This window comes from Lacerta agilis, chromosome 2, assembly GCF_009819535.1.
Source record: "Lacerta agilis isolate rLacAgi1 chromosome 2, rLacAgi1.pri, whole genome shotgun sequence".
NCBI classification, from domain to species: domain Eukaryota; kingdom Metazoa; phylum Chordata; class Lepidosauria; order Squamata; family Lacertidae; genus Lacerta; species Lacerta agilis.
The window spans coordinates 5,987,683-6,006,374 of record NC_046313.1 but is presented as its reverse complement, the minus strand read 5'-3'; the positions used below and the strand labels follow the sequence as shown (position 1 = coordinate 6,006,374).

The window sequence follows — 18,692 nt, the reverse complement described above, 5'->3', positions numbered from 1 at the left end:
CGATGCGTGTCAGATGTATAATGAGACAACTGGAGACCAGGACAGGGCCCCGTTTCGGCGTAGATGCCTTCCTCAGCTGGCAATATCAAATAATATTAGATAGTACGGAGTACATCAAGTTTCAGTAATTAAGATTTTACAAAGATCATTATTAGACAGCATCAAACGAATTATATCAAGGTTTTAAACAAGATTTTAAAGTATCATTCACTAAATAAGATTTAATAAAGGTCATCATTCAGCAACATCAAATGAATTACAGAAGGTTTTAACACTGCCACACCGGAAGGGTGAGCCGACTTGCCCTTCAGATTTCTGTATAGACCTGCTTCAGGAATTGCTATTTCCAGCATTAAAGTGCATACCGGTACTTGCATATTGTGGGGAAAATGCTGTGTTTGTGGGTTTCCTCAGCTGAAATGCAAATATTTGAATCGGAAAGAAGACTTCATTTGATCTAAAAGACATTATTGGGTGGGAGGGGAGAGCCAACTGTGAGGGATCCTATTCCCTCCCCTTTCGATACTTCCCCAACCGTGACTCTCCCTAAGTTTCACTGTCCACTAGGATGAATCCTTCAGTGGTTATATGGGAGTGTCTCTGGGGTACCTCAGTGCTTTACGTTCGAAACAACTCTTGCCACCTTTGGGATCTCCCGCCCTGGGTTCCCAAACTACTGCAGCTTGCCTTCCCTTTTTGGCAACTGCGTGGCACCTTTGGCTTCCCTGCCCAGTCCTCTGTATGCCAGGAAAATAAGCCACCCGTTCCCTCTATCACAGGAAACGCTTAGTGCTTTTCCCCTCAGCCACACCTCTTGAGGCACTGACGCACTGCCACAGTCAGCGAACGTTTAAGCACTTTTAACTTTATTAAGGTAACTTGAAAACATGGTTGTCTTGAGTTATTACTGGTACAAATCTTCTTATATAATTCAGCTCAGTTATAATCTTTCCTGCATCCCGTTAGCAATGGTAATGACCTTTCCTCCCATTCCCCAAAGCCTAACCTCGCAGTTTCTCTTTCTAAACCTCCACACCCAACTGCCAAACCCCCAACTGCCTTTCAAGGATGTTTCCCCTCCTTTTAGAATGCCCAGTAGCTCCGCCTCCCAGGGAACACCTACCTAACATGGGAGTGATAGGTTAACCCATGATGAACCAGGCCTTATTCCGCCACACCAACGGCTTCATTATAAATCCTTTGTTATATAAATGACTTGGCAAACCAACCCCCGCGAATGCAAAAAAACAAATTTCATATAGCAAGTGAAGATGAAGGGAGAAGGGAGTATAGATATGGATTACAACATGCTTGCAACATGACGCTGTAATAAAAGGATTATAATTCTTCTCAAATGCTCATAAATTCTTATCTGTGAAGTTACAGCAGCCTTTGGTTCATTTGGAGCTTGGGAACTGGTAACCATAAAAGGCACCCTGCAGGAACGCCCACTCGCCTTTCTGAAACATGGTGCAATACACTCACTTGATATAAGATGGCTTCAGACATTTTAACACCTAACTCACACTGAACAATTTCATCATTTTGGCAGCTCCTCAAAGTAAGCCAAGCACAAAACAAGAGCATCATCTTACCTGCTTGACAGCCTTTCCTTACATTTTGCAGAAAGTGTCATTGTCTAAGACAGCAGAGCCAGCTATTTTCACAGTGTCTCAGCATGTACTTTCTCCCAGAACAGAATTAGGTACCTCACATCCCCAGAGCCTTCCTTTCACATGCATTGGGGTGGGGGTGGGGGTTGTTTAAGAGACGGGTTCAGACAGAAAAGGTGACAAGGGCAATTGGAGGAGCTAAGCTCCAACTAGTCGCCGACACTCCCAAGGATGCAGCCTTGGATTTGGACCACGGGGCTGGAGGGTATTTATTTTGCCTTGGTGCAAACCTGCAAACAAAAATAAATCAATCAATTTCTGCTTATTAGTCAGTGGTCCTTCACAGATACATCTGTATTCCTTAAAGACTAAGGGTAATTTTGAGGTGCAAATGTTCATTTCTATCTCCCAGCATTTGTACACAGATAGCTTCTTTTCCTGCTTCTTCCAGACATTCAAGGCTGCATACCTAGATAAAATGCAGCTGCAAAGACCATTTAGAAATATATTTAGTTTTACCTTTTAGATTCCTCCCTATGCTCCCCCCTATAAAGGATTTTAGCAATATTTTCTAAAAGCTTCTAAAGTTTCTTAAAAGCTTATTGTTTGCAGTAGAGAGAGTTAAAGAGCAATATGCATTTAGAGAGCTGAAGGGGAGGGGTGTCAAATAAAAGCCTCTTTTAAAAGTTTCTTCTTCTCCCCTATGTTATATATGTTATAATCATTTATATTTGCCTTTGCATAAATTCTGCTTCTGTATAAAATGTGCTTGCTTAATGTAATAAGGTAAAGGGTTTAGGATGCAAAATATTAATTTGTAAAGGTTTTAATTCCTTATTTGATTGAGCTGTCTGAGAATGTGTACTCAAGGTCCCTTGTCTATCAGGGAAGCAAAATCTGGGCTTGGTGAAAGACTTTTGGTTCTTTGTTTGCCATATATTGATAGAAAAAAAAAGTATAGCTCTTTGTCTCCCATAAAAGGCAACAGGAATTGGGTGTATCTTTTATGATTGGTCCTAGCAAACAGCCAATAAGAATTTAGACCATGTTGATTGGTCCGGGTAGGCAACCAAAGGAGGAGCAAGGGACTGGGTTGAAGAAATAAGTTCTGAGCACCAGGGCTTGGTGGGCAGACCTCTGGTAACCATATACCACTGTGTCCGTCGTTTATTTGTCTGACAAATAAATTTTATTTTCGTTTCTCAATTGCTGCGTTGAAGATTTCATTCCAGCTAAGTGTCAACCACAAGGGGGCGCTACATCGATGCATACCTAACGGCATACAAGTGTTAACAAGGGTGAGCTTCACTGAGCCTCACAGGGTTCTTTGCACTCTGCTAGTGGTGTTTGCCTGCAAAATGTTGGACGCTTAAGGTCTTCTGCCTCTGCGCCACTTGCCCACATATCTATTCCTATCAAATCAGCTTTGCATTTAGTTTTGGTGCGCAAAGACAATGGAAGTACAGTGAAGCCCTTTTAGGTAGGTAACCACCACTCAGTTTCAAAGGCTCCTACCACCACAACGAAACAGAATCCTGTCAGTTACTTGTCAGGTATTTTACCTAGGGGTACAGCTATGATTTATGATGTTTGGCCAAGAAATACAAGCGGAACCAGTTTTGAGAAAGGTGATTATAGGGATTCTCAAAAAAGCAAAAAAAAGACTAGACCCCTATTGACAAACCTGGGGTGGATCAAGACTAGGATCTTCACAGAAAAGATCTGGGGCAAGCTTGTCATTCTAGGTGGGTGGGATACAGTGGAGGCCGGTCCCCTAGGTCTACAGCAGCACTGACATACCAAGAAAGATTTAAAAGCATATATATATATATATATATATATATATATATATATATATATATACACACACACATATATATATATACACACACACACACACACACACACACACACGCGGGTGTAGCAAGGGGGTGGGGGGCCACCCCGAGTTCCAGGGGAGAGGGGTGACACTTTGGCCGGCCCCCGGTCACCCCGCCCCGCCGGGCGGGCCCCGATCGGGGGCATGTCGCCTTTTCCCCCTTCCAGCGGTTATTTTTCAGCGCGAGGGGCGGTCCAGCGAGGAGGGGGTGTCACACTTGCCGCTGGCATGACGCCCCTCCTCGCTGGCCCACCCCCCGCCGAGAAAAACTGCTGGGAGGGGGGGGGAAGAGAAGCAGAGCAGGCATGTTCAAGCCCCTGCTCTGCTTCCCTTTCCCCCCCCCTTTCCGTCGCTTTTTTTTGGCGGGGGGTGGGCCAGCGAGGAGGGGGCGTCATGCCAAGGACAAGCGTGATGCCCCCTCCTCGCTGGCCCGCCCCTCGCACAGGAAAAAAGCCACGGAAACGGGGGAAAGGGGAAGCTTCCCCTTTCAGCGGCATCCACGTGCGTCGTGCCCCTCCCCTAGGGGGGTGGCTCTGCGCTACCCCCACCCCAGGCAGCGCAGAGGCTTGCTACGCCCCTGTATATATATATATCCAAGAGCCACACAATTTCCTGCTCCTCACACCTTCATATGCTTCCATTTGAACTTAGGGAGACTCCTGGACACATTTCTGTCAGTTTGCTGGCAAATCAGCTCTTTGCACCATTTGACACATCCCAAATCAAAACTATAAACCCTCCCCCCCCCAAAAAAATGCAGATTCTCACATTGTTTTTCGTCCTGGAAATAGAATTTTGGATGTGGAGTTTGAAGGTCTGAAATGAAAGAAATGGCGTGCGTCCTTCACTAGCAGACCTGCCAATGAGCCTAAAGCAGCACCTGAAATGCCGCCACCTCAAGCAGCCAGCAACAAGTTTCATCCAATGAGGGAGGAGCTATTGGCAGTTGGTTGTATGACTCCGACTTCAGCAACAGCAGATGTTGCATAACAAACGGCAACAGGCAGAAAGGGGGGAATTGGAAAGAGGAGGAGAAGCCTTTCCTCGGTCTGCCCACAACTGCAGCTGGGAGTCCTTCTTTTAATCACCTGCTGCAGGTGAGTAACCTCTGCCAGTTCATTATCATTTGTTCAAGATCATTTTTATTTGATTTTACAAGCGTAGAGTTATTACAATACCAAATCCATATCCACATTGAGAGATGTCTCTGAATCTCTGGACTTCCCCCCATCCCCTCCATGGTTCTTATTGTCAACGTTTTCAATTGCATATCAATTTTCCCTTTGGAGGCTTGCCAGGTTTGGAGGGTTTCCTCGCCGAGGGAGAGCCTGGAGGGTTCAGTGCCCCCAGCCCCCTCCCTGTAAAGAGGCGATTGGTGGAACAAAACAGTTTAATGTTGGAGTTCTCCTTCTCCCGCCAGCAAGTTGTGAAGCGGGCACTGGGCCGTCTTAAGCATATCCAGCACTGTGGTGCAAAGATCCCTCCGGCGCCCCCCCGCCCCCGTTCCCCAGAGTTGGCAAGCTTTTTTAGGGAGGACGGCGCTGCTGGCGACACACCCAGCTTTGTGGGGCTGGAGGAGGCAGGCAGTGGCTGGAGGGCGGCTCCTCTGCTGGGGAAGAGGCGGAGGCTGGACGCGGCGGTTCCTGACTCAGCTGGCCACTTCGTGCCACGGTGACCACCGCAGGTGGAGGCTCCAGGCGCGGTGCTTCTTCGGCGCGGCATGGCAGAGGCAGGCTAGGGTGGGGAGCTGATGCCGGGAGGCACTGCGTCCAACTCCACCTCTTCCCTTGTGCCCTCCAGAACGTAGCGCCCTGGCACCCTGCGCCACTAGTCTCTATGTAAGATGCCCCTGAGCGGACAATAGATCAGGGCACATTGAAAGCAAGCAACCAGGGGCATCGCTAGGGCAGGCGGTGGGGTCGGTACGCCCCGGGTGACAGGGGAGGGTGGGGGTGCCAAGCAGCGGCCCCTCCTGCCACTCCCACGCGCCGCTGCTCCCTCCATCACCCCGGGAGCAGCAGCACACGGTGTGTGCGGTGCTGCTGCTCCCAGGGCAACGGAGCGAACGGCGGCGCGTGTGGGTGACAAGCGGCAGCCCCTCCCATCACTTCCCACGCGCCGCCACTCCCTCCGTCACCCTGGGAGCGGCAGCGCATGGCCCGCCGACGGAGTGCGCCTGCGCAACATTTCGCGCAGGCGCACTCCGTCATCGGACCGCCGCTTCCACGGCCTCCTTTTGAGCCGCAGAGCGAAAAGGCGGCTCGTGGGGCTGCCGTGCGCGATCGGCGGGGAGCTTACCTGAGAGAGTCGGAGAAAGCCTCCACCCCATACTTAGATGGACAGTAGCCTCCTCCGTAGAAAGCCAGTCGCCCCAGAATGCTGGACACGTTAACAACCCTTCCCCTGGCCTTCTTCACCAGCGGCAACATGTGCAGCGTCACGTCAATCAGTCCAACCAGATTGACATTGAGCACTCTTACAAAGGCATCTTTGTCCAGCCATTCATTGGGTACCATCGCTTCCACAATCCCTGCATTGTTTACCAAGCCCCAGAGCCCTGTGGAGTAGAGGCAGCAAGTTAGGATTTCAGTAAGAACATAAAACAGATTGATGATGATGAGGAGGAGGATAATTGTCAGGAGTAGCCCAGCTACTCACGAGGAGAGGGAGAGAGGAAGCCCTGCTCAGGAGCAAGACAGGGAGAGCTGCTCTTCAAGGGGAGACAGCTCACGAAGCTATAGGGCATGGGTGTCAAACACAAGGCCCGCGGGCCTAATCCATCCCGCCAGACCTCGTCATGTGGCCCGTGAAGCCACCACCGGCCGCCCAGCCTTCACCTTTTATTCTCGCTTTTTTTTTTTAACAGCTTCAGCTGGTAGCGATTTTTAGGCTGTTCTAGGACTCCCCTTCTCTATAGACCGTCCCTTCCTCTTTCCCCCGAGTGCCGACCCCCTTTCTTCCTCGTCTCTATGATCTGCGCGACCTTTCGGAGGCGATTGGCTGAGGGCAGCTTGGCTTCGAGAGGCCGGCGGCCCTATTATTATTATTATTATTATTATTATTATTATTATTATTATTATTATTATTTATACCCCAGCCACTCTGGGGGGCAACCAAAGGACTACTAAAAACACAATAAAATGATGCTGAACATCTGGCCCAGGCTAAGCAGAGCTTGGGAACAGCAAGTAATATTTTTTTCTTATAACAAAATGTGTTCCTGGACTGGGGGTGGGTTTCCTCAAAATTCTGCACTCACAAGGTTCTGTATGCCAGGGGTGGGGAAGCCGATGGTGTTGGACTCCTGCTCCCATCAACACAGACATCCACCATGTCTGATGGACAAGGATTGTGGGAGTTGCGTTTTTAAAATCTGTCTTTCTGTGTCAAAGTGTTGTTCCACAGCATGCTTTTTCTGTGCTTTAGTGAGTAAGAGGGGAAATGGTTGAAATAGCTGCGGTTTGTAGTAAAACAGCTTGCTCGCTAGAGGCAGAATCAGTTGTGTGCAACGTATCACAGCATGTAGGGAATGTGTGCCTAGAGTACCAGGTGGTAATGCTGGCTGGAGGGAGGACATGGAGCATTGCCAGAAACTGACAGCTAGGAAGCTTTAAAAGTTATTGAAAATGTTCCTCTGTAGGCATGCTAAGGCTATGCAGTCCCTATAGAGGACTCGTGAAGCTGAGCCACATATGGATTTATGTTGCCATGGGATACCACAAATGGCTGTTTTGAATCTTCCCTTGTTTGTGTGAAACTATTACTGTACTGGAACTGCTGTTTCAGGGTATGATGTGCTGCTTAGCTGCTTGTGACAGACTTCCAACCACAGATCCCAAGGGGGGGGGGGTTTCCCCAACAACACTTAGAAGTGTTACTGTACAGCTGTATCTCTCCTGCCCTTTGCAACATGCCCTATCTTGAAGCTCACACCTGGAAGCCAGCCATTGTACCTTTGTCTCTGACGAACACTTTCGCCCACTCAGTTGCTGCTGCAATGCTCTCGGGGCTGGTGACATCCAGGAGGGTGGATTTTCTTTTTCTTTTCTTTTTTTAAATTATAAAAAAATTCTTCATTATGTATATGACAACTAATCATACAGATCTTACAAATCATACAAAACACACAACCAAGAATAGTACAACATTCAAAAGAAAACAAATCCAATCGTACATTTAATAAACAGACATTATAATACACCCTCATGCCATTGACTAACAATTGACTAACAATTTAAAAATAAACCATCACTTCCTATCTTTCTCACTATACTTTATAGTATCTTTATTTCTTTACACAGGTTTGTTAATTAAATAAATTCGCCACAATATTTTTTTTCTTTTGAATTCTCCTATAACTTTTTGCTTCCAAGGAGGGTGGTTTTCAACCGATCTGAAGTGAACCTCTCCAGCTCTCCCACCCCTTTCTGTGTGAAATATGTAAGGATATATATTTTAATATAAATATATAAAGATTGGTGTCCATCATCTGCAAAATACTTAGTGAAACTCAGTTGGGAGAGTTTGATCACACAAAACAATTCAGGGATCGGACCTTGAGCAAGTGCAATATGTGGTGGAATGATGGCAAAATAAGGCATGTGACCTCTTGGGTGCTAATGCTGAGCTTGCACTGTGTTTGAGCTCAGTGTTGCTTATGTCAGTAGATATATATAGGATCCCACTGTTCCTCTTTATTTAGTTGTTCAGTTAATAAGCAGCTAGCTAGAGCTAATATTTATACTTCTTTTAGCCCCCCCCCCTCTTGCTCCAAGCAGCTCATTGCATCATGCACCATTTCTCCCTCCCCTCAACAACACTGCAAGGGAGGCCAAATTCAGCAGTGGCAACATAAAAGGTCTGCCAGTGAGCTTTGAGGTGGAGTAGGGATTCGACTTTTGCCCCTCCAAGTCCCGCTAGGTGTGTGCCCTCACTCTTGCCAGCTTCTTCCCTGCAGGTTTCAGCCATGTGGCTCTACCTGGCTGCCCTGCTGGGGCTTTACTTCCTTCGCCGATGGTACAAGGAGAGACAGACGGTGGAGAACCTGACGGAGAAATATGTCCTCATCACCGGCTGTTCCTCTGGCTTTGGGAACCACCTTGCCAGGCACCTGGATGCCCGGGGTCTGTGGGTGTTGGCAACTTGTACCACACAGAAGGGGGCAGAGCAGCTGGAGAAGGTCACCTCAGAGCGCTTGAAAACCACCGTTCTGGATGTCTCCAGTACAGAGAGCGTTGCGGCAGCGACGGAGTGGGTGAAAGAACAAGTGGGGAACAAAGGTAGCTTTTCGTTGTGTTGTTTCCATGCTCTGGATCAGGCCAGGCATTATCTGTATCATCATTGATCGGATACTCCCCGCTGATGTGGACAAAATCCTCCGAGCCAGTAGGCCTACCACTTGCCTCCTCAACCCATGCCTGTCTTGGCTTATCAGAGCGTTTCCAGACATTGTGCGGGTCCCCCTGGTTGAAATCATCAATTATGTCCCTTGGCACGGGGACATTCCCAGAGGAGCTGAAGGAAGCAGTGGTGTGTCCACTCTTAAAAAAAACTTCATTAGATCCTTTGAAGGTAAAGGGTAAAGGGACCCCTGGCCATTAGGTCCAGTTGCGGACGACTCTGTGGTTGCGGCGCTCATCTCGCTTTATTCGCCGAGGGAGCCAGCGTACTGCTTCCGGGTCATGTGGCCAGCATGACTAAACCGCTTCTGTCGAACCAGAGCAGCGCACAGAAACGCCATTTACCTTCCCGCCAGAGTGGTACCTATTTATCTACTTGCACTTTGAGGTGCTTTTGAACTGCTAGGAGCTGGGACCAAGCAACGGGAGCTCACCCCGTCGCGGGGAACCTTTAGATCTAGTCAATTACCGCCCGGTTTCAAATCTTCCATATCTGGGTAAGGTAATTAAGAGAGTGGTTGCTGAACAGCTTGGTAGGTTTCTGGAGGAAACATCAGCTCTAGATGCATTTCAGTCCAGTTTCTGTCCTGGGTTCAGGACTGAGATGGCTCTGGTCGCCCTAACAGATGATCTCCATAGAGAACTGGACCGAGGCGGGTTGGGACTGCTGATTCTTTTAGATTTGTCAGCAGCCTTTGACATGACATGGTCGATCTTCTGGACCACCGCCTTGCCGACGTGGGGATTCAGGGCACAGCCCGACAATGGCTGCTCGCTCTCCTTCATCTCTGGTTTGGGACAGAGGGTGGCGCTAGGGAGGGAGATGTCCTCACGTCACTCCTTGGTGTGTGGAGTGCCGCAGGACTCAATCCTTTCCCCCATGCTTTTCAACATCTTTATGTGCCCCCTCGCCCAGATTGTCCAGAGAGTTGGGCTGGGTTGTCACCAATATGCTGGAGACACTCAGCTCTATCTGCTGATGGACGGCACTGTCGTCTTAGCCTTAAGCATTACTGGCGCGGGGAACCAGGGCGCTGGGCTCTCAGGGGGGTGCCTAGCCGAGAGAGTCCGGTGCTGAGATTTGGAGTCTGGGGAAGAGCCTGTTGGAGTGCCGCAGGCTGTTCTGCTACGGGCAGCTCTGCTGGCTCTGTCCTGCGCACCTGGGGGGGGGGAGAGAGAGAGAGAGAGAGAGAGAGAGAGAGAGAGAGAGGCGGTGGTAGGACTCTAGCCCTTTAAGAAAAGAAGCAAAGGGCAGGGCGAGGGAAGGAGAATGCAGCTCTGATCAACAGGCGGCGGGGCAGGGCTTAAGCAGAATGGCAGCGGCCGTGGCTGCAGTGCTGCGGCGGCTCTGGGCTGAGGCAGGGGCTCTGGGCTGAGAATAGCCTAAAAAGAATAAAAATAAGAATAAAAGTAAAAAAGTAAAAAAAAAGCCCAGTGGGCGGGGCCGCCCCGATGTGTCACCCCCAGCAGGGGCGCTGCCCAGGGCCCCCACCCCCTCCGCCCCCCCTGCAACGCCCCTGGGCTGAGGGTTGCGCTCGCCTCCCTCTGCCTGGCAGCTCCGAGGTCCGCTCCCAGGCTGCAGCAGGCTGCTCTGCCCAGCTGCTCTGTCCAGCCGCCTGAGGCTGCTGTCTCTCACCAGTCGGGGCGGGAGTGGGAAAGGCGAGTGCTACTGCATGGAGCTGCTGCAGGCTGCAAAGAGCCTTCACCCGCCCAGATTCCTCCTACTCAGGGCTCAGATTTTTTGTGAGCTCCCTAACCCTAACCCTGTCAGTAGATCACACACACCCCATTAGATGTAAGGATTTCACATTTTGAGGAAAGTGATGAGAATTAACAGGGAGAATGCAGGAGAAGAAGCAGCGAGGCTGCAATCTTACAGCTGCTTACTTGGGAGTAAGTTCAGTTGAGCACAGTGGGGCTTACTTCTGAGTAGACATGCTGGGCACTGCACTGTCAGTTTATTAACATTACACTAGAAAAAGAAGCTGTCGATATTTAATGGAGTACTTTCCATCTTTTTAAGTACAGCATCTTAAACAATTTAAGATCAATGGGGCATAGACAGATTTGGGGAAACGTAAGACCTGTCTATAGGGCAAAATCCTAGGGGAAACATAACCAAATAAAGAGTTTAGGTTAATCACGTTCACACAATTAATGTCATGTCTAGCTTGACCCAATTTTTGTTTCTTTTTTTTTCATTGATACCCTGCATTCTTTTTCAAAAGGTTTACTCAAGGTGGCTTCCATCCTTCAACAAATGCCAAGCATCCCTACAGAAACGTGATACAGTATACATATAGCTCAGGTAGAACACGATTTCAGGTCCCTTTAAAACAAAGCCTTTCATTTATCATATGGGACTAAACTGAATTATGTTGTAAGGACCTTTTATTAAATCTTAGAATTGTAAAGTTGGAAGGGGCCCAGGGTCATCTAGTCCAACCCACTGCAATGCCTAGAACCTGGCGTTGGGCTGCAAGAATGTACTGTAACTATCACATTTTCGAAATGTCTGATAGCCAAGTTCCACTACTTTTCACAGGCTGGGAATAGTGGCTCCCTCAGATTGTACCCACTATGGAATTAGACTTGAAAAGAAAGTTTGTGTTGTGGATATGCTACTTCCATAGTTTACTTGACATGGTTCAGACTGACCAATGCATTGTTTTCAGTGTAGCAGTTGGAGCTGTGAAATGTGCTAGGGGCAAGCATTTTTGTCCTTGTGAATTCTGTTGCTGTTAACAACGTTAGCTGACCATTAGTACGCAAAATCTCTTAACTGGTATTTGAAGCATACAGTATGTGTTAATGAGATGAAAGCAAACTAACTGTTGCTCCAATTGAGAAAATGTTTGATATACATTGACTTTTAGTGATTTTTTTGTGGGTTGATTCATTTTCCACATTGATCAAAAGGTTGACAACTCTGGGGAACCTTTCCCCAAAAAAGGTCAAAACTTTGGGGTTCCACCCCTAAAATAGTTCGACAACTCTGGGAAATTGGGGGGGGGGTGCCAGAGGGATCTTTGCACCACGGAGCCGGATATGCTTAAGACCAGTGTTTTTCAACCACTGTTCCACGGCACACTAGTGTGCCGCGAGATGTTGCCTGGTGTGCCGTGGGAAAAATTGTGTTTATTTGATTCCTATTCAAGAGAATTACTTTATATATAGTCAATATAGGCACAGAGTTAATTTTTTTAACATTTTCTAATGGTGGTGTGCCTCGTGATTTTTTTCATGAAACAAGTGTGCCTTTGCCCAAAAAAGGTTGAAAAACACTGCTTAAGACGGATGGATGGCCACCCCAACTCGGCCCCGGACACACTGACCAGGTGCTTGGAGGCTGTGGCTGGATGGCTTCATGGGAGCCAACTGATCCTCTGGCTGGGTCGGGATGGTATAGGGTTGGGGGACCAACTACCTTCTCTTGCAGGGGCTCAATATGGGCCATTCCTTCCGTTAAGAGTTTCCCTTTCCCGCCCCGACCTGGCCACAGTGATCCATGTGATGGTCACCTTCAGGCTTGACTACTGTAACTCGCTCTATGCGGGGCTGCCCTTGAAACAGTCCCAGAAACTCCAGCAGGTGCAGAATGCTGCAGTGAGGCTCCTCACGGGGTCCTTGCCATAGGAGCATATTCACCCAGTGCTTTAACAGCTGCACTGGCTCCTGGTGGAGTACTGGGTCAGGTTTAAGGGGCTGGTTTTGACCTTTAAAGCCCTATGCGGCCTAGGACCCTCGTACTTATGGGACCGCCTCTCCTGGTATGTCCCACAGAGGACCCTAAGGTCCATGAATAATAATAGCTTAAAGGTCCCGGGCCATAAAGAAACCAGATTATCCTCCACCAGGGCCAGGGCTTTTTCAGTGATGGCTCTGACCTGGTGGATTGCTCTGTCCCATGATACTAGGGCCCTGCAGGACTTGATCTCTTTCCGCAGGGCCAGTAAGACAGAGCTGTTCTGCCTGGCCTTCAATTTGAATTAGCCTGATCCACACACACACACACACAGAGAGAGAGAGAGAGAGAGCTCACAAGAATGCAGATATACCCACATTTCCAAAGAACTGTGTATATCCAATTATTAAGGCAGGTGGGAACCTGGAAAAGTAAGAATAATTTTTTCTTCTCACACAGGGCTCTGGGGCTTGGTGAACAATGCGGGAATAGGTGTCTCATCAGCTCCCAGTGAATGGCTGACCAAAGATGGCTTTGCGAAGGTGATCGATGTCAATCTTCTTGGGATGATTGACATGACACTACACATGCTGCCCCTGGTGAGAAGAGCCAGAGGGAGGGTGGTCAACATGTCCAGTATGGCGGGACGACTGGCATGCTTTGCAGCACCCTATGCCACCTCCAAGTATGGCGTGGAAGCCTTTTCTGACATCCTGAGGTAAAATTGATAGTTCTGTATCTTCCTCTTTTTCCTTGCTTTAGTGGGAGGTCTGCTTCTCCAGCTAAGTTTCAAGCAGAGGACTGCCATGAATCAGCAGGTGTTTGCACACCTAAGTCAGCTCTTTTTCTTGAGGAAACAATTTAATGTACCTGGTGGCTGGCTCTGAATATACCTGATGCCGTGTCATAGACAATGCCCTGGTGCACAGATCAAGAATTCATGACCAGGTAATGGAGGCTCCTTTAACGCAGTCCTATCTTAAAATGAAACATAGTGATACACTCTTATTGTTCCTTGGGATCTGGCAATTCGTTCCTAGGCAATATAGTAAACAGGACATTAAAAAAACAAACAACAAAAAGAAGCACGTTTAATATTTTTATTTAAAACACTACAGCCGGTAGGATTAAATTCCGAATTCGATCTTTCAGTTTTTATTTAATTACAGCAATGGGTATTGAGATGAGTATCTGTATGGGATGTACGTATTGATAGTATCATTTCCATCCTCTCCTCCATTTCTTCTCCTCCCTGATAATGTAAAACACCTGCTAAAAAGCCCACAATGAGAGTACCGGTATATATATATCTGTAATCAAACATGTAACTACATGTAAGTATATAATTATGAATCTTTACATTAATCTTTTATTCAGTTCTATTTAATCAAACATTTAGAAATGTATTATGATGATTCTAATGAGATTTTGCTTGGATTATTATTAGTTAGCACTAATACATACATTAATGGCCCGAGACTCCTGAGGAAGCCCAGAAAACTGTGCTCAGGGAGGGGGCTATCCGCCAACCCCAACAAATTGGCCCTGTTGGGGGCAAAATAGCAGCTCTTCAACTTTATGGACTGCTAGGGCAGAGGTTGTATTTCTTCAGCAGTGTCATAAACAATGGCTGATGCCTGCAAGACAGAAGAAGACAGGAAACTATATTTCACCACCTCTCTCTCTCCCCCCCCTTCTTCTTCTTCTTCTTCTTCTTCTTCTTCTTCTTCTTCTTCTTCTTCTTCTTCGAAAGATGTTCTATTCCATGGACCCCAAATCATGACCTGCATGATTATTCTGGTTCAGTAAGAAGACGTGTTTCTTGATTTTTCCTCCTCAATTCAGGCGAGAGATGCATCCTTTCGGGGTCCGAGTCAGCATTATTGAACCTGGTAGTTTCAAAACACCCTTGCAGTCAAAGATGGTTGAGGGCTACAAGAATGCATGGAGCCGGGCCTCTTCTGACATCAAGGAAGCCTATGGGCAGCACTACTATGAGCGCTGTGAGTAGAGATGGGCGGGGGGAATAATTGAGTTGTAATGCAAAGCTTCCTAATTCACACTTCAAGAAATAATACACACACTGAAACACAGCTATCCTTCAGAATCCACAGCCAATTCACTGATGCAATTCTCAAAACCTAATAATGTGCATGAAAACATGTATAATAGGGAGAAATGTGCATTTTAAATGAAGAAAACAAAAGGGGGGAAAGTGAAGATAATATATAAAATGCACCGTGTTAGGGGAAATTACTAGCAAAAATGTATATAGCATTGTATTTTATTGAAAATCACATACAATGGTACCTCTGGTTGCGAATGGGATCCGTTCTGGAGGCCCGTTCGCAACATGAAAGGACTGCAACCTGAAGCATTGTACCCGCGCAGGAGAAATTAGCACTAAAATCCTTTATTGGACCTTCAAAAGATATACATATATGAAATCTTCTTTTGTTCTTTTATACCTTCTTGTCTTTAAGGTTTCTTCACTCCATGCAGAGTCAGATACCATTGAAATATAACACTGAAAAAAATCTTTTAGATTTGCACTTATTAATACAGTTGGGAAATTTTAAAAAACATCCATTTCCATTCTGTTTATGAGACTGTTAAGATGAATTTCAGCAAATCCAGCTCCCATGTTCTCTTATAGAATGTATAGGTTCACTTTCCCACTCAGATAGTAGCGAGTATAGTTTTGCAAATAGCAGAATAAGAGAGGCAACAAACACAAAAGGCAGGGGGGGTATTATGCAATGGGCATTTTTCTGGTAACCATCTGCCCAAGTATCTTATTGGCATGCCTTTCCATAGTATTCCAGTGTTTCTTAGATATTCCTTGAATATCTTGAAATTGTTTTGCAGGCTGTGCATGTGTGTGTTGGAAACTGAAAGGACAGGAGGTCCTAAGGCCAAAATGCTAGGCCAGGTGTCACAGAAAGTTCAGAGGATGTGCAATCGAACAAGCTAAAGGATACCCTTACTGCCTCTCTCTCTCTCACACACACACACACACACAGAACGATAACAGGAAGCTTCTAACCTGTATCTGAAGAAGTGTACATGCACACGAAAGTTCATACCAAGAACAAACTTAGTTGGTCTCTAAGGTGCTACTGGAAGGATTTTTTTTATTTATTATTTTGTTTTGACTTTGGCAGACCAGCACAGCCACCTACCTGTAACTGGCAAAAAAGAGGACAGCCTGAGCTGCTGCCAGGCCGAGCCGGGGAAAGAGGTGCGGGGGGCAGCCACCATGTCCATGTGCATCTTTCTCCAGCTCAAGCTGGCAGCTGCCGCGGCATGCAATCATTGCAAGAAAGGAGCAGGCCTCTGAACATGTGCATTGAGCCTTTTTGTTGAATTCTGAGGAAGGTCAGAAGTGGGCTGCAGGAAATTAGTGAACACTTGCACAATTGGATGAGGGGCTCCTTGAATGCCTGTTATCTTTTCAGAACCAAAGGCTTTCCAGCTTTAGAAAAACATAGAAACCGCACACACTTTCCATGGAGGAGAGGCCTATTAGTCATGACATCTAACTGAGCCTCCATATACAGGAGCAGCATTCCTTGGAATTCCAGGCGCTGGGGGAGAAGCATCCAGCAGGCGGGATTCTGGACTAGAATCCTGAACAGAATCCTGGACTAGAAGCACCTTGCTCTGATTCAGCCATTTAAAAAATACATAAATCTCCATTTAGCTAAACCATTCTTTCCACCTTCCTTCTTCTTATGCCAAGACACTCTCCTCTCTAGGCTTTCAGCTGTGAAAGAACACAAATTTTATAACTGCAAAGCCTGCAATTAAAGCATGTGCTAATAAGTCATACTGTTGCAGTGGAACACACACACACACACACACACAAACGAGAGAGAGAGGGAGGGAGGGGGGAGAGACAGACCTTGAGACCCACCAGGCTAAATTGCTGGTATCCAAATCCCACCCCTCTCCAACCATCAGTAAGATGTTGTTATGATTCTCAAGCTTTTGGAACACACTCCCCCTCCAATAGACACACCCACACGTGTGTGTGTGTGTGTGTGTGTGTGTGAAACCGTAAAAACATACAAAGCTAAGTTATGTACACTGTACTGGCCAATATCCTAGATTTTTTAACCCTTTGCCATTTCAATGACTGAGGTTGATGGCGATGTGGGGGTGGGACGGGAGGGGACATGAAGTCTATTTACAGTGCTGATTATATTTAGGGGGGCAGAACCTAGCTAATGTGACAGGTTCAGGTCTGTATCTGGAGAGATATGAAATCGCACCCCTTCCTATTCTGTTGTTTGATCTTTGATTCAATTTGGCATAGATGATACATAAGGAGACACATGGGGTGGGGGGAGATGCCCGAGGTGGGAGACCAACTCAGCCCAACACTGTGGTTGTGGAGCAAAGGTAAAGGCACCCTTGGGTGGGTGGGGCAGGCAGGGTGCTGCTACAGGCTCCTCGTTTACTGCACGGAAAGGGAAGCACAAGCGGTTGTGACACACAGAAAATCGCACACATGGTGGACTCCAGTGGAGAAAAGGGGAAAGATTAGCGGGTGGGGGGTGGAGAGAGATGCACAGATACCCACACCAAAACAGCATCCGCTACCGGATTGATCCTGGGAGTCAGCTCTAAGAAAGCAGACCTGTTTGTGCTTTTTTAAAAAGCAAAGGGTGAAAGAAGAGCCGAGTCGCCCTCACTTGAACCCGGCGTATGTCAATCCTCACCTAGATACAACCCTCGAGCCCCCCCTACTGCCTGAAATACTGATTGACACTGTCTAATCCTCTGTTGAAATGGGTTCCGTCTTAAAGCAACAGAAAATGTTCCAGATCCCCCTCCTTAGATTTAGACCTCCTAGGCAGAGAAATCAAGAAGCTAACATATCCCTTCAGAACCCAAAATATTTAGGTTATCTCCTGCGCAGGTATAGGGCAGCATACACATCAAATAAATAAATGCAGAAATAAATACATCCATATCTTTGCATCACTAACTTTTCTTTTGTTTCCTATATCCCACACACAGGTCTGAACGCATTAAAATGCTTCATCTCCAGCGGCAGCAGCAACTTTCAACAGGTCACTGACTCTATGGAACATGCCCTGACGTCTTGCTCCCCTCGCATCCGCTACTGTCCAGGATGGGATGCAAAACTCTTATATGTTCCTCTCTCTTACTTGCCAGACTCCGTTTTGGACTTCCTGATGAGATTCATTTGGCCCAAACCAGCACAAGGCATGTAGCAGATTCTGAAGAAACATGTCAGTTCTCTAAATGAACCAAGGAAGTCGGTTGTTTCTCTTTTCTGAAGTTCTAAACCAGTGGTTCTGACACTTTTCTTCCCACGGACCACTTGAGAATTGCTGACGGTCTTGCTACCCCTTGCAGCAACTGCTGTGTGCCATGGTAGGGTGGTGGGTGATTTTTAATTATAGTTTATTTCTTCTTTTATTTCTTTCTATATACAATGTATTTTATTGCATTACAACTTATTGCTTCCTTTTTAACCTTCATCTTACCCGAAAGGGTTCTTTATGAATCATCCCTCTAGGGAATAGATAGGGTGAAGCAGAACAATCGAGTTCCTTGTGATCCTCGACAACCTCACTCTTGTCCCTTTTAAATTTATCCCAGTATTTTGAAATGTTTAACTCATACTGTCAATAAAGGTATTTGTATTTGTAGAGGGAAACATTGGTAGGATGACCCATTGATATGTTATCACATACATTCTGGACCTCACCTCCTTGACAGCTGTCAGTTTCATGCATTTTAACCACAATGACCAAGGGTAATTCTGTGAATATCCAGCTTGTAGCAAAGGGCCCAAACTACAAAAGAAACTGAGGATTGAAAGGTTGTGCAGGCCACCAAGCATCCCATAGGCATGCCCTTGATGAAATACCACTGGCCCTTGAAATTGAAGCCCAACCAGCAGAAATCCTTGGGGTGAATGGATAGCAGGTGACATGCTGATTCAATGTCAGGCTTCCCCAGCAGAGCTCTGGCAGCATGGCGTCGTTTACTGAGCCACCTTTTGGCTAGGAAAGGTTGTGGATCAGGTGGAACTCCCCTGGAACCTTCATGAGCATGGTCCCCAAGAGGGATGTGTGCAA

At 47.0% G+C, this 18,692-nt stretch overlaps 1 protein-coding gene across 3 annotated transcripts; it reads left to right on the top strand.

Moving 5' to 3' along the window:
* Positions 1-4,507: 4,507 nt before the first annotated feature.
* Positions 4,508-18,138, top strand: LOC117040535 (retinol dehydrogenase 16-like). Of its 3 annotated transcripts, none has more exons than XM_033138407.1 (4): positions 4,508-4,589; positions 8,450-8,771; positions 13,036-13,294; positions 14,422-14,889. In XM_033138407.1, the coding sequence occupies exons 2-4, from the start codon at positions 8,459-8,461 to the stop codon at positions 14,585-14,587; spliced, it is 738 nt and encodes a 245-aa protein (XP_032994298.1). In that variant the 5' UTR covers positions 4,508-4,589; positions 8,450-8,458; the 3' UTR covers positions 14,588-14,889. The 3 variants fall into 3 exon arrangements, with proteins under 3 accessions (XP_032994298.1, XP_032994297.1, XP_032994299.1); XM_033138406.1 differs by lacking the exon at positions 4,508-4,589 and adding an exon at positions 8,336-8,350; XM_033138408.1 differs by lacking the exon at positions 4,508-4,589 and adding an exon at positions 17,602-18,138 and having other exon boundaries at positions 8,363-8,771; positions 14,422-14,579.
* The last annotated feature ends 554 nt before the right edge of the window (positions 18,139-18,692 follow it).

What these genes read in the sequence shown, in the direction of transcription:
- LOC117040535 (XM_033138408.1), top strand. Translation starts at nt 8,459, where the DNA reads ATGTGGCTCTACCTGGCTGCCCTGCTGGGGCTTTACTTCCTTCGCCGA. An exon ending in AGAACAAGTGGGGAACAAAG is followed by an intron (nt 8,772 to 13,035) that starts GTAGCTTTTCGT and finishes CTTCTCACACAG; the next exon opens with GGCTCTGGGGCTTGGTGAAC. An exon ending in GCAGCACTACTATGAGCGCT is followed by an intron (nt 14,580 to 17,601) that starts GTGAGTAGAGAT and finishes TCCCACACACAG; the next exon opens with GTCTGAACGCATTAAAATGC.